General features: G+C 38.8%; 1 protein-coding gene across 6 annotated transcripts in view; it reads right to left on the bottom strand.

The window, feature by feature from the left end:
- Window positions 1-13,277, bottom strand: part of COLGALT2 (collagen beta(1-O)galactosyltransferase 2) — a 121,945-nt gene that overhangs the window by 46,076 nt on the left and 62,592 nt on the right. For 5 of the 6 annotated variants that reach the window (XM_063725314.1, XM_009239972.4, XM_054553847.2 and 2 more), the window contains 1 exon segment: window positions 2,606-2,716. The exons of the other annotated variant lie outside the window; for it this stretch is intronic. In XM_063725314.1, coding sequence (XP_063581384.1) covers window positions 2,606-2,619 — 14 coding nt within the window. In that variant the 5' untranslated portion in view covers window positions 2,620-2,716. 6 annotated transcript variants of the gene reach the window in all.

Here is a 13,277-nt window from a genome sequence, read left to right as displayed (position 1 = left end):
ACTGTTAAACTTTGCTTGATACACGGTCCACGGGCTTGGATTTGAGAAATACATATGTATATATTATATCATATTTGTATATATTTCTTTATAATATAAATATTTATAATAATTCTTACATATAGAGAGGCTAGAATAACAGAAACTTGTTCTGGAATGGCATTTATTATTACTATAATACAAATTGGGCTTTCAATAAACAATGATAGACTGGATTAAGAAAATGTGGCACATATACACCATGGAATACTATGCAGCCATAAAAAATGATGAGTTCATGTCCTTTGTAGGGACATGGATGAAATTGGAAATCATCATTCTCAGTAAACTATCGCAAGAACAAAAAACCAAACACCGCATATTCTCACTCATAGGTGGGAATTGAACAATGAGAACACATGACACAGGAAGGGGAACATCACACTTCGGGGACTGTTGTGGGGTGGGGGGAGGGGGGAGGGATAGCATTGGGAGATATACCTAATGCTAGATGACGAGTTAGTGGGTGCAGTGCACCAGCATGGCACATGTATACATATGCAACTAACCTGCACATTGCGCACATGTACCATAAAATCTAAAGTATAATAATAATAATAATAAAAATAAATAAATAAATAAAATAAAATAAATAAATAAATAATAAATAAAATAAAATAAATGACTCCTCTGGGGAAGAAATGCAGGCAACTCCTTCATTCTATTTCTATAGTTCCTTAAAGTAAAATTGTAGTAGCTTTGGGAACATTTATAATAGTAAGTTTTAAATACATTTATTCTTGTTCTTATTTGTTCATCCAACCAGTATTAATTTAGTGCCTGCCAAGAATATGGCTCTGAGGGGAGAGGGGGAATATAAAGTGTTTATATATTCTAGCCCCTGCCAAAGAACTTACAATTTATTTAGAAAAAAAATACACTAATTGCATAGGGGGAAAATGTTGGTTGCATATATCATTGTGCCAAAAAGGATGATATAGAATATAAGCAATACAATTGTTGAGACAAAGGTAGATATTTATAACTGAGTGATTAAGAATAGGTTTCTATAGTAGGCATAATTTAGGATAAGAGTTAGTTTTAAAGAAGGAAAGGGTCTTCCAGGACCTGCACAAGCAACAGTGTGGGGTTTGGAAATAAAAGGAACGTTCTGGATAAAGCACATTTTCTTTTGGTGCTAAATTCATGGAATTTTAAAAATATAAATCTTAGGTGTTTGAACTTTGTTCAGGTCCTAAAGAGTAAGTGAAGTATTTTTAATAAAGAAATGAAATCATTTCATTTGTATTTGAGGTAGATTGATTTGACTGTATGGTATGTAGGATGACTTGGAGATAGAAGCAATTAATAAATTGCTATGGTGGCTGGGCATGGTGGCTCACACCTGTAATCCCAGCACTTTGGGAGGTCAAGGCGGGCAGATCACAGGGTCAGGAGATCAAGACCTTCCTGGCTAACATAGTGAAATCCCCTCTCTACTCAAAATACAAAAAAATAGCTGGGTGTGGTGGCACACACCTGTAGTCCCAGCTACTGGGGAGGCTGAGGCAGGAGAATCACTTGAACCCAGGAGGTGGAGGTTGCAGTGAGCCAAGATTGCACCACTGCACTCCAGCCTGGGTGACAGAGCGAGACTCTGTCTCAAAAAAAAAAAAAAAAAAGAAAAAAGAAATTGCTATGGTAACCAGGCACAAAGGCTCACACCTGTAATCCCAGCACTTTGGAAGGCCAAGGTGGGAGGATCGCTTGAGGCCAGGAGTTCAAGACCAGCCTGGACAACATAGTGAGATCATGTCTCTACAAAAAATAAAAATAAAACTAGCCAGGCATAGTGGTGCATGGCTGTGGTCTTAGCTACTCAGGAGGTTGAGTGAGGAGTATTACCTGAACCCAGGAGTACGAGGTTACAGTGGAGCTATGATCATGCCACTGCACTCCAGCTGGGGTGACAGAGTGAGACCCTGTCTTGAAAGAAAGAAGGAAAGAGAGAAAGAAAGAGAGACAGAGAGAGAGAGAGAGAGAAAGAAGAGAAGAGAAGCGAAGAAAAGAAAAGAAAGAAAAGGAAAAGAAAGAAAGAAGGAATTTCTATGGTTAAGATAGGAAATTACCTAAATGAGCATCAGTAGGGGATCAATTAAGTAATTATCGTAAATGCACATACAACAGTGATTATGCAGTAAAAAAAAATGAAAATTAGCTCCTTAACTATTGCTATAGAATGATTATTAAGATATAAGTTGAAAAAAGCAAGGTGTATGTAGAAAGTATACACATTTTCACTATGATCCTCCAAATATAAAAGTTTATGTTTAAAATATGAATAAATAATATCAATATTTAAAAATATAAACTGTCATGGCAATTTATTTATGAAGTAATGAAAATCTGAACTTGGCTGGCAGCTGTGGGAGTAAACAGCAAGAGAGTACTGTGAAGATCTTCTAAGAGAAGTACTGTGAGAAATGGCAGATATTCAGAACTCACATAGCTACAGAAATGAAAGACAATGAAAAGTCACATGTACCTCCAAACCTGGAAGCCCTAAAGAGCTAGTTAAAGAGGAAGGGTAAATAATGAGTTTACAAATTTTGCTCTTGCCACTCACTCTGGTTCATCCATAGGCCTCCACTCCACATAGTGATAGAGTCTCTGTACATTTTTCAACCACTCCCTGAATATTTCTGTTGTATTATCCACATTGTGATCAGTGGCTGCCCTGCATGAGAGAAAGCACAATATAGTTTAACTATGTCATCCAAAGAAAGAGAGGGAAATCCAAAAGACCCCTGACTTAACTGAAAGAAGAATGGCTACTCCTGGAAAAAAAATTGTATATATGAAGATAATTCCCTCATAGTCCAAACTAGACAATACATTTCTAAAGTGAGAGACACTGCTTAAAATCATCTTTGTGTCATTAGATCCTTAAACAGGGCTCAGCCAATTGGAGAATGTGTAAATGGTTGCATTAATAAATAAACACATGAAGACACCAAGAGAGTGTAAGCATAAAATGAATTAACTGAGAGTCAATTAATGACTCTTCTTGGAAATTTTTCTATATGTTTTAATTTTCAGTTACCCAGGATGTAAACTCCATCTTTTAACTTCATTAACAATGACCCTCAATTTGAGCAATAATTCTGCTTCATCTTCATTTCAAGTCAATTTTCTAACCGCAGCAAAATATCTAGTCAGTGCTGCTTTAATCATTGTGAAGCTACAATAATAATTCTCAATATAAAACTCAAAATTTAAGGTATCTTCAATTATCTATTTTGGATTAACTTTACCATCACGTTTACAAAATAGAGTATTTTCAAAAGCCTTTAAATAATGTATACAAAACTTGTGCCTGTTCTACCTTGAAAGTTTAACAAATGGATCCACTTGTAAAGGGGCTTAACTCATTTATTTAAAAAGCATTTTCAAATTGTATCACAAAGCAAAACCCAACACATGTAAAACAGTTATTCAGAACACCTATACATGAAGAGATAATGAAATGAAAAACAGAAAAAGAGAAGAAAGCAGGAGTTGTAATCCTGACACAAACAAGGAAAAATTCAGGCCAAAGAGTATTAAGATGACAAAGAAGGAGACTTTATAATACTAAAGGAGGCCATTCACATCAAAATATACAAAGTGTGAATATCTATACACTTTCATATATTACAGGGGTTGGCAAACTTTCTTTCAAGGGATAGATAGTAAACATTTTAGGTTTACAGGCCATATACTATCTGCAGCTACTACTTAACTCTGCCATTGTAGTGATAAATCAGCCATAAACAATATGTAAATGAATGAGCATTGCTGTGTTCCAACAAAACTTTATTTACGAAAACAGGCAGCTGGTCTGTAGGCTATAATTTGCTGACCCCTAATATAGTAGAAAGTAGAGAAACTGTAAAGAAAAACAGAAATAACAATAATAAGAGATATTAACATACCACTTTCAGTTAAAGATGGTACAAATGGGGAAACAAGTAAGTATATATAGGATCTGTACAACATACTAATAGAGACTTCTCAAGTGCACATGGAACATCTGCTAGCACTGACCAACAATTACATCCCAAAGAAAGCCTCCATAAAATTGAAATTACATAAACAACATTTTCTGATCTAAATGACATATACGTAGAAGTTGATAATAAAATAAAACCCCACAAATCCACTAAAAACTCTCTTATAAAGTTGTTTTTTTAAAAAATAACAATTACTAGTGGAAAAATAAACACAAGCCAATTTCAGAACTTCCAAAAATTAATAATGAAAATACTACATATCAGAATTTTGAGATACAATTAAAGCAGTGATTAGAGAAAAATTCAGTTTTATATGCTTAAATAAATAAAAATAAATGAGTTAAATTTCTACTCAAAAAGCTAGGAAAAAAGCAACAAAGCAAATATATATAAAGAAATTAATAAAGATAAGGGTAGGAAGTTGTGAGATATAAAACAGAAAAAGAGTAGAAACAAACTAAAATGCTGCTTCTTTGAGAAAGATCAATAAAAGACAAGCCCTAGTTAACCTACCTAAGACAAACAAATATAAAACAATAAGAAATGGTAAGGATGGGAAACAAGATGATTGATTTGAAAGAAAAATTTTAAAACTGTGTAAGCAACTACTTTCTACAACTCAATGAGAAATTTGAAAACTAAATAGAAGATTTTCTAGAAAAATACATGTTAGCAAAATTAACTCCTGAAGCGATATAAAGCTTAAATGAATAATTTCCATGAAGATAGTAAACAGGAAAAAAACCCCAACTAGGCTTATGTGTTTTTACAAGGGAATTCTACCAAATCCTACAATAGATACTTCCAGTGCTATACAGCTTGTTATCCAGAGTGTAGGAAAAAAATGAAAATTCTAAGTTCTTCTAATATTGCAAGTATAATATTGACATCCAAACCTTATGAAGATTTACACACACACACACACACACACAACTACAGACCAATATCCTTTAATGCACATGCTGCAAAAATCTTAAATAAAGTATTAGCAAACAGAGTCCAACATCTTATTAAGAAAATATAGCATGGTCTAAGAATGTTCAATATGAAGGAATTTCACTAACATAATTCACTATGTTTATGGACCTGAAGAAAAACCATGATTATCTCTGTAAATGTGTAAAAGGTCTTTAACAAAATTCCACACCTAATCCTGGTTTTTAATAACCACACAGAATACAATTCAAGCAGATACAAAAAAAATAAGCCACTACAATTAAAACTGTGGTAATGACACAGGGATAAATGACATAGGGAGCCCAGTGGCACAGAACAGAAAGTATAGAAATTTAGTATATGATAAGGGTATCGTAATATTCCCATGGAACAAACCTGCACATATACTCCCTGTATCTAAAATGAAAGTTGAAATTTAAAAATAAATAAAGTTTCATCAAAAATATATATACATATGATACAGTTTTGAAAAATGATCAGAGGTACACATGAAATAATTTAGCTCCTATTGCATCATTACTTTCACTGCTATTTGTAGGATGATTTAAAATAAATTGAAAGTAAATATAAATAAAGGCCAAGTGCGGTGGCTCATGCCTGTAATTGCAGCACTTTGGGAGGCCAAGGTGAGCAGATCATTTGAGGTCAGGAGTTTGAGACCAGCCTGATCTACATGGTGAAACCCGTCCCTATTTAAAAAAAAAAAACATTATCTGGGTATGGTGGCATATGCCTGTTAGTCCCAGCTACTCAGGAGGCTGAGGCAGGAGAATCGCTTGAACCTGCGAGGTGGAGGTTGCAGTCAGCCAAGATCGGGCCACTGCACTGCAGCCTGGGTGATAGAGCGAGATGCTGTCTCAATAAATATAATAAATAAATAAAATATAAAAAACAGTCCTTTTCATTAAACATGAACCATTATAGTTTTTAATTGGTTTTAAATTGCCACTAAATATATTCAAAAAAATTTTTTTATCTCCGAAAAAAATAATCTTTAAGAGAGGGAATGTTCAGGAATGTTCAAGAGAGAAAAATACATTGTTAAGCAAAGCACAGTGGAACTCTATTTAGATAGGGAATACATTTCTGTAAAATACCAAGTAACTTAAAACTATGTAACTTAAGCCATAGGGTATAGAAAAATGGGACACAGAGGTATGTAAGTAATATTTGAAAATATTATCTTGTAAAATAGATACTTAAATTAAAACTAGCCTACTTAAAAACATTATCCAATAACTAGAGATGACACCAATGGCCAACTTGATCTACTTTCAAGTGTCTTCTTGAAATTAGATGAGAACCAACTCTTCTCTTCTCAGCAAGGTCTAGGAGGGAGAAAGACCCACAGGCCCACCTGGACATTCCATGGCCTGGAGAGGGAGAGAGGTGATGTGTGAAGCTGACAGTTTTGAGGGATACCAGGTGAGCATGTTAGGACCAAGACGGGGTAGGAGGAGCCCTTAGCAACTCACAGAGGAGGGAAAGTGGTCCCGAAAACAACGTGGAAGAAGGCCACAGGCTCCACTGAGTTTGTGATTGTGCCAAAAAGTGCAACATCAGCAAAAGTCACATCCATTGTGACTCATGGCCACAAGCTACCAACGTCCAGGGTACGCCATGAAGAGCGCAATGAGAGTCTAACCACTGGTCTCGTGATAGGAAGAATGCAGAGAGCAATTCCTGAAACTCAGAATTTACCATAAAGCACCTTATTCTTCACTCAAAACATTATGAAGAAGAGTAAGTTAAAACTAAGCAAAACAAAAATTCCTTACCACAGTGTTAGCCAAAAGCTATGAGAATTCTACATTATTCTTAAATTATTTATAAACAGCATAAGAGAATTTGCCAGGTGCAGTGGCACACACCCTTAGTCCTAGCTACCTGAGAGACTGAGGCAGGAGGATCACTTGAGCCCAGGAGTTCCAGGCTGCAGTGAGTACAACTATGCCTGTGAATAGTCACTGCACTCCAGCCTTGGGCAACATAGTGAGACCCCATCTCTTAAAAAAAAATAGTCTAGGTAATTTATACAGCATCTACTTCTTTCCTTGGTTGTTTCTTCATTACACAGGACTTCTTAAATTCTCTTTGCCTTCTCTATATCAATGCATTTCCTAATCCTTTTGACAAAGTTGGTCTTATTGTATGAAACGCGTTTTCCTGGTGTACAGATTAAACAACTCCAAAACCTGCCCAAGCATCCACTCCTGATTAACATCCTTAGAAATTAGCTGCCTGGAGTATGCAGAGGTACAGATGTCTAATTAAAAACAGATGCACAGATTTCAAATATTCTCTTTATTGAGTTAAAAAACTGTCTGTAGTGTTACTTCCCTGAATTAAGATTCTGTTTGTTCTCAGGCTTCTGAGGAAATGAACACGTCCTCCAGTTGTGGTTGGAGAGAGGTGCATCCAATCTGGTCTTTGAAGTGCAGGGCCAATCTCTCCTACACTCATTCCCAGAGGAGGAAGAGGAGGAAGAGCAGTGAGGGTCACACCAGCCCACCGAGGAAGCCTGGTGATCCCCGCTTAAGACTAAGTTTCCCTGCTGCTCCTCCCCACTGTCAAAAAAGGCAAAAACGCAGAAATCCAGGCAGATATTTCTAACTGCTGCCTCGTAATCGCTCTGACAAAAGTATACTTCCATTTGAATGCATAATAATCAAAGCAATACAGGCCCTGGGCTATTCAGAGGGTTGGACAGAGAGAGATACCAAAGGCCCATATGCAAGCTCTCTGGAGGAAACCCAAGGCTGGTGCTAAGCGTTCTATTTTCAGAGCCCTGTAGCACAAGGCAACAACAGCGCAGTGCTTGTCCTGCTACAGCACTCCACAAGCAGCTAGACACAAAAACCTCTGCCGCTGAGGTGGATTTTACCATGAAGCTAGGAAGCTGAGAACCCAGAATGTGTGAGGCCCCTCAGGAGGAGCTGAGGCACAGTGGCCCCTCTCTCAGTCTGAAGGCTCCTTGCGGTTCCTGTGGAAAATGAGTACTGCCTCGAATCTGTTATCCTCCTCCCAATCAGACCAGAAAAGGCACCCAGAAAAATCGCAGACATCACTAATGGATTCCTTGAAGAAAACAAATGATGTGCAAGGACAGCTGGACATCTGGAGAGGTGATCTGCAAGTAATTGACAGTCAGTAATCAAACTAGAAAACCACAGACTGTGAACACACAAATATGGGCTGGCTGGGTGACCATGTTTCCGGGAGGCTCATACGGCTCAGTCTTTGCCTCAATTCTCCAACTAGAGCGGATTCACACCTAAATCAACACCTCCACTCACTCTCTCTTCCCCAGGTCTCTCTTACTCAGGATAAGACAACCAAGGAAAGGCTGGACGCAGTGGCTCACGCCTGTAATCCCAGCACTTTGGGAGGCTGAGGCGGATCACCTGAGGTCAGGAGTTCAAGGCCAGCCCAGCCAACATGGTGAAATCCGTCTCTACTAAAAATACGAAAATTAACCAGGCGTGGTGGTGCGTGCCTGTAGTCCCGGCTACTTGGGAAGCTGAGGCAGGAAAATTGCTTGTACCCGGGAGGCGGAGACTGCAGTGAGCTGAGATCGTGCCTCTGCACTCCAGCCTGGGTGAGAGAGCGAGACTGTCTCAAAAGAAAAACAACAACGACAGAAAGACAGCAAGGAGAGCTCAGTTCTTGAGCTGTTTTTAATTTTCTTTGAAGGTCATGTTGGGACAATAACTTTCCTTTACCTCTGGCCCTGGTACCCGCCAGCCACCAAGGTCTCTCCCTTCCATTTTTAGGGGAGCTGTGGCCCTGAGACAGCTTCAGTGCTCACGGTTGGCCACCTCTCTGTCCATGAGTCCTGGCCTGCTTTCTTTGGAACTAGTACCTGAAAAGGGAGTGCTGGTAGAAACAGGTGCCACATCCACACTAGCCACCTCTCACCCTAATGCTGCCCATCTGCTTTCCCTTTGATTCTGCTTTTGGTTCCTATTTCCCCTTCTTCCTCTTCTCCAGCTGTGCAAGTTAGCAAAAGCCCATGAGTCTCGGATTCAAAATTGAATTAGGACTAAGGGAAACACGTATTGGAGTTGTGATCACAGCACGTGTAGGGATCCCCTTGGCTGATGATGCTCCCAGGTCAACAGGTGCACTGTCACCGCTACATGGAAGGGAACACAAAGAGCAGGCCAAGAAGTCAACATGTCTGCAGGATGAGACAGCTTTACTGCTTGGCTGTGGAAAAAAAAAATTGAGATTTATCTGGCAACGTCTAAAAACACTGACATTTCTCCTTGTTCCAGAAGTTAGTTTTCATTTCTAAGTCTTGCCTCTTAAGACTCAGCGCCAACTAGAAATAATTAGAACTGACTCATTTATTTTGACCACAAGTCCTACTGAGGTTGTTAGGGCTAAACTCATATTGGTAAGCATGGGGCCACTGGAATCCCATTAAAAATGAAGACTGGATCTCTCAGCAGGTGGGACACGGAAACTGAGGACACAGTACTCCTTTATTTTACTTTATTTTTGAGATGGAGTTTCACTCTTGTTGCCCAGGCTGGAGTGCAATGGCACAATCTCAGCTCACTGCAACCTCTACCTCCCGGGTTCAAGTGATTGTCCTGACTCAGCATTCCAAGTAGCTGGGATTACAGGCATGCACCACCATGCCCAGCTAATTTTGTATTTTTAGTAGAGACAGGGTTTCACCATGTTGGTCAGGCTGGTCTCAAACTCCTGATCCTCAGGTGATCCACCCGCCTCAACCTCCCAAAGTGCTGGGATTACAGGCATGAGCCACCGCGCCCAGCCAGGACACGGTACTTCTGATCTCTTCCATCTGTACTGAGACTCAGGGAATGTCCTCAGCTTCCCTGCCACACCCCAGAAAGTCTAGACCTCTGTCACTATGGAAGAGGTCTGCGATTGGTGGAGTAGCAGGATGGCAACACTGGACAATGACTGATCTATTGATCTTGCTGCCTGAGAACCTGCAAAATATGTTCCCCAGAGGCTCAAGGGAATGGCAGTGGAATGAACAACAAAGTTAGTCACCACCTGGACAATCCTCACCATGACTAGTGAGTTGGCAAAGGTAAATTTTCCAATTTGAGACTTCAAACACTGAACTACCCTCTCAGATGCTTCTTGTTTTCATCAAGCAAAGAAGACTCATTGGTGTAGAAAATAAAGAGCTCCACCTAAAAATAAAATTCCACTAATGAAAGCAACTACTGTAATTCATTTTCAAGAAAGGTCATATCATCGAGTCCCGCCACCTCTGTGTCCAGTCTCAAGGAAAGCCTCCCCAGCAGCAGATGTGCCAAAGGCAGAGACATGCTCAGCCACTCAGCAAAATATGTCAATTGATTCTTGCTTCTTGGTTACTGGGTAGAGTTCTGTCTAAAGATCTGGAACCCTTTTTCTGGGTGGAAACTAGATATGGATATGGTTAAGGACATGAATATGGATTGGGGGCCTGGGGATTCCTTCCACAAAAAGCCTTTTCCTAGATCCTATTCATACCAAGTCACTTAGTTGCAATTCTTCCCAATTAACTAAGAAATCAGAAAAACCCACTTCTCATGAAAATCTCCTCACGAACAAAATTAATGTTTATACCTCCTCAACATCCCTCCTCAGTATGCCCCATTTCATCACAGAAACAATCATAGACACGACACATCTGAAGCCTGGGTATATGTGATGTAAAAATAAATATTTGATTCTAGAAATTCAAGCAACCAATCAATTTCATTCCTAAACGGCATCCCTAAATTTTTCCTGATGGTAAAATTTGCTGATTGACCAGTTAACAGTCAATTCAAAAGCCCATTATCATCTTTCAATAAAATTAATAAACTTAATTAAGCATATTATAATTGAACTATTTTTGATACTCATGATTCTGAGATACATTTTTCTTCTCTTTGTGTTAAGAACCTCTCAACATTATGTCACACACTAACCCATTTTTAGCCTTATGATTAACTAAGTTACTCATATCTTTATTTCCCCTGTTATAGAAAAGAAGGCTGAGGATGAGAGGTTATGACTTGCTCAAGTCATGCAAATGGTGGGTGCTAGAGCTTGACCTTTTTATTTAGGCCTTCTAATCCGTCCCTCAACACCCACCCCCCCACCCCAGGCTCCCCACCACACCTGTCCAACAAAGAGTAGAGGACCAGGAAACACCTGTCAAATTGGAAGTTCTCTACCTTGTCAAGGGTATGAATCAATATGACCAATATGATCATCTCAGGATGACAGGATGGAAATGCCCTAGCAAAAAAAACAAAAGAAAAATGGGAAGATTCATCCATTCCCTACAAACTCTGCTTAGGTTTACTTTCAGCATAATTTTCCTTGGAGTCGCAACCCTTGGAATTCCATGAAAATATCAGTGGGAGCGTCTGAGACAAGACAAATATGTTTCTCATCTGTCTGTCTACCCTCTTCCTGTTTTCGTTCTCCTTTGGCCCTTGTTTATTCTTCTTCCCATCCCTTTCACCCACTCATCATGGCCCCTTTTCTCATCCTTATTGGATTTTCCAGTTCTGTTAAGTTCTTTATTTTGTGGATGTACCCTGAAGACATGAAGTTACTAGTTAAATGTAGCACTGGTACTAAAGAGAAGACACAGCAGGATCCAAAAACATTTTCTCCAGGAGTCCTGAACCTCTACACTTCCAAACACATCAGGTTAGATTGGACACCCTCTATCTGTAATTATGCATCACTAGCTTGCCGTGCTTCCAGCACTGTGCTTGCTCCTGTGTTGTAATTAACTGGTTCTATTTCTTTCTTCATTACTTGACTTTCTTCCCTGAGGACAGGGACTGTCCCAGTACTTAACAGTTCACTATAAAATAAGCACTTATCATGAGTTTGATGAGTGAATGAATGAACAATTTCAGGGAACTTTTCCCCATCCAACCCAAATGCCTATAAAGGCTGAGCACAGATAACAAAGAAATGAAATGGGCCATGTATGAGCCAACAGTGTGAAAGAAGGACTGTTGAGAATAGGCACATGTGGGCCCCAACTGATTGCTGCTGCACTGGAATGTGTGCCCAGAAATGCTAGGCTTTCAAATTGTTTCAAGAGAAGCTGGCTATCTACTTTTTAGAGATAAAAGTCTATTTATAACCTGTACAAACTTTTAGGCTGAAATGCCATGAAAATATTCCACCCTGGCAGGAGGTCTCTGGAAATCAACTTAAAAAACACATTATTTCATCTCTTAATAGCCCAGGTCCATCTATCCACACATGCTCAGGGCACATATTTCAGTAATTAAATGTTTCAAATATGGCTGGGAGGATAGCAATACTATCACTTTGCTGCTTTCACAAAACAGAAAGCATCTTCCATGAGAAAGAAAAGACAAACATGCACAGATTTAGCAAGATGTAAGTAATTCTCTCAACCAGTCTTATATCAAGAGAATTGGAAAGAAGAAAAAAATGATAGCGGCACCACGGAATGAGTATAAATGTACACTTCCTGCAAACACCGTACATACCTCCTCTCATTGCGCAGCAACTAAGACATGATTACTGCTGCACAAACTTTTTACTAACAACTTTATTGAGATATATTTCACATACCGAATATTCACTCTTCTAAAGTATAAAATTCAGTGGTTTTTAGTTGTGCAACCATCACCATTATCCAATTCCAGAACATTTCCATCGCCTCAAGAAACCCTACACCCATTAGCAGTCACCTCTCACCCCTCCAGCCCCTGGTAACCACTATTCCACTTTCTGTCCCTGTGGATTTGCCTATTCTCGTCCTTTCTGATCAATGGAATCATATGATTGTGGCCTTTTGTGTCTGCCTTCTTTCACTTTGCATACTGTTTTCAAGGTTCATGCATGTTGTAGCGCATATCAGTACTTCACTTCTTTTTATGGCTAAATAATATTCCATAGTATGGACATGCCACATTTTGTTTATTCATTTATCAGTTAATAGATATTTGGGTGCTTTCACTTTCTAGTTACTATGAACGACGCTGCTATGAACATTCATGTACAGGTTTTTGTGTGAACGTACGGTTTCATTTACTTTGAGTATGGCTGCTCAAATTTTAAATACTATGGGAAAAGAAGAAAATTTATTTTATTTTGTTCTTTACTCTTTGTGGAGAATTACTATGTTCCAGGCAGTAAGCTGACCATTTTACGTATATAACTTTAACATTTAAAGTAATTCTCCTGTAAGTATTATTATCCCCATTTTACAGAAGAGGAATGTGAGGCTTAGAGACTCTCTTCCAAAGATTGTTTTCTTTCCATTTATACTTG

The sequence above is a fragment of the Pongo abelii genome, chromosome 1 (assembly GCF_028885655.2).
Source record: "Pongo abelii isolate AG06213 chromosome 1, NHGRI_mPonAbe1-v2.0_pri, whole genome shotgun sequence".
Lineage (NCBI taxonomy): Eukaryota > Metazoa > Chordata > Mammalia > Primates > Hominidae > Pongo > Pongo abelii.
Note: the sequence above shows the minus strand (reverse complement) of the source record. Positions and strands in the feature narration are given on the sequence as shown.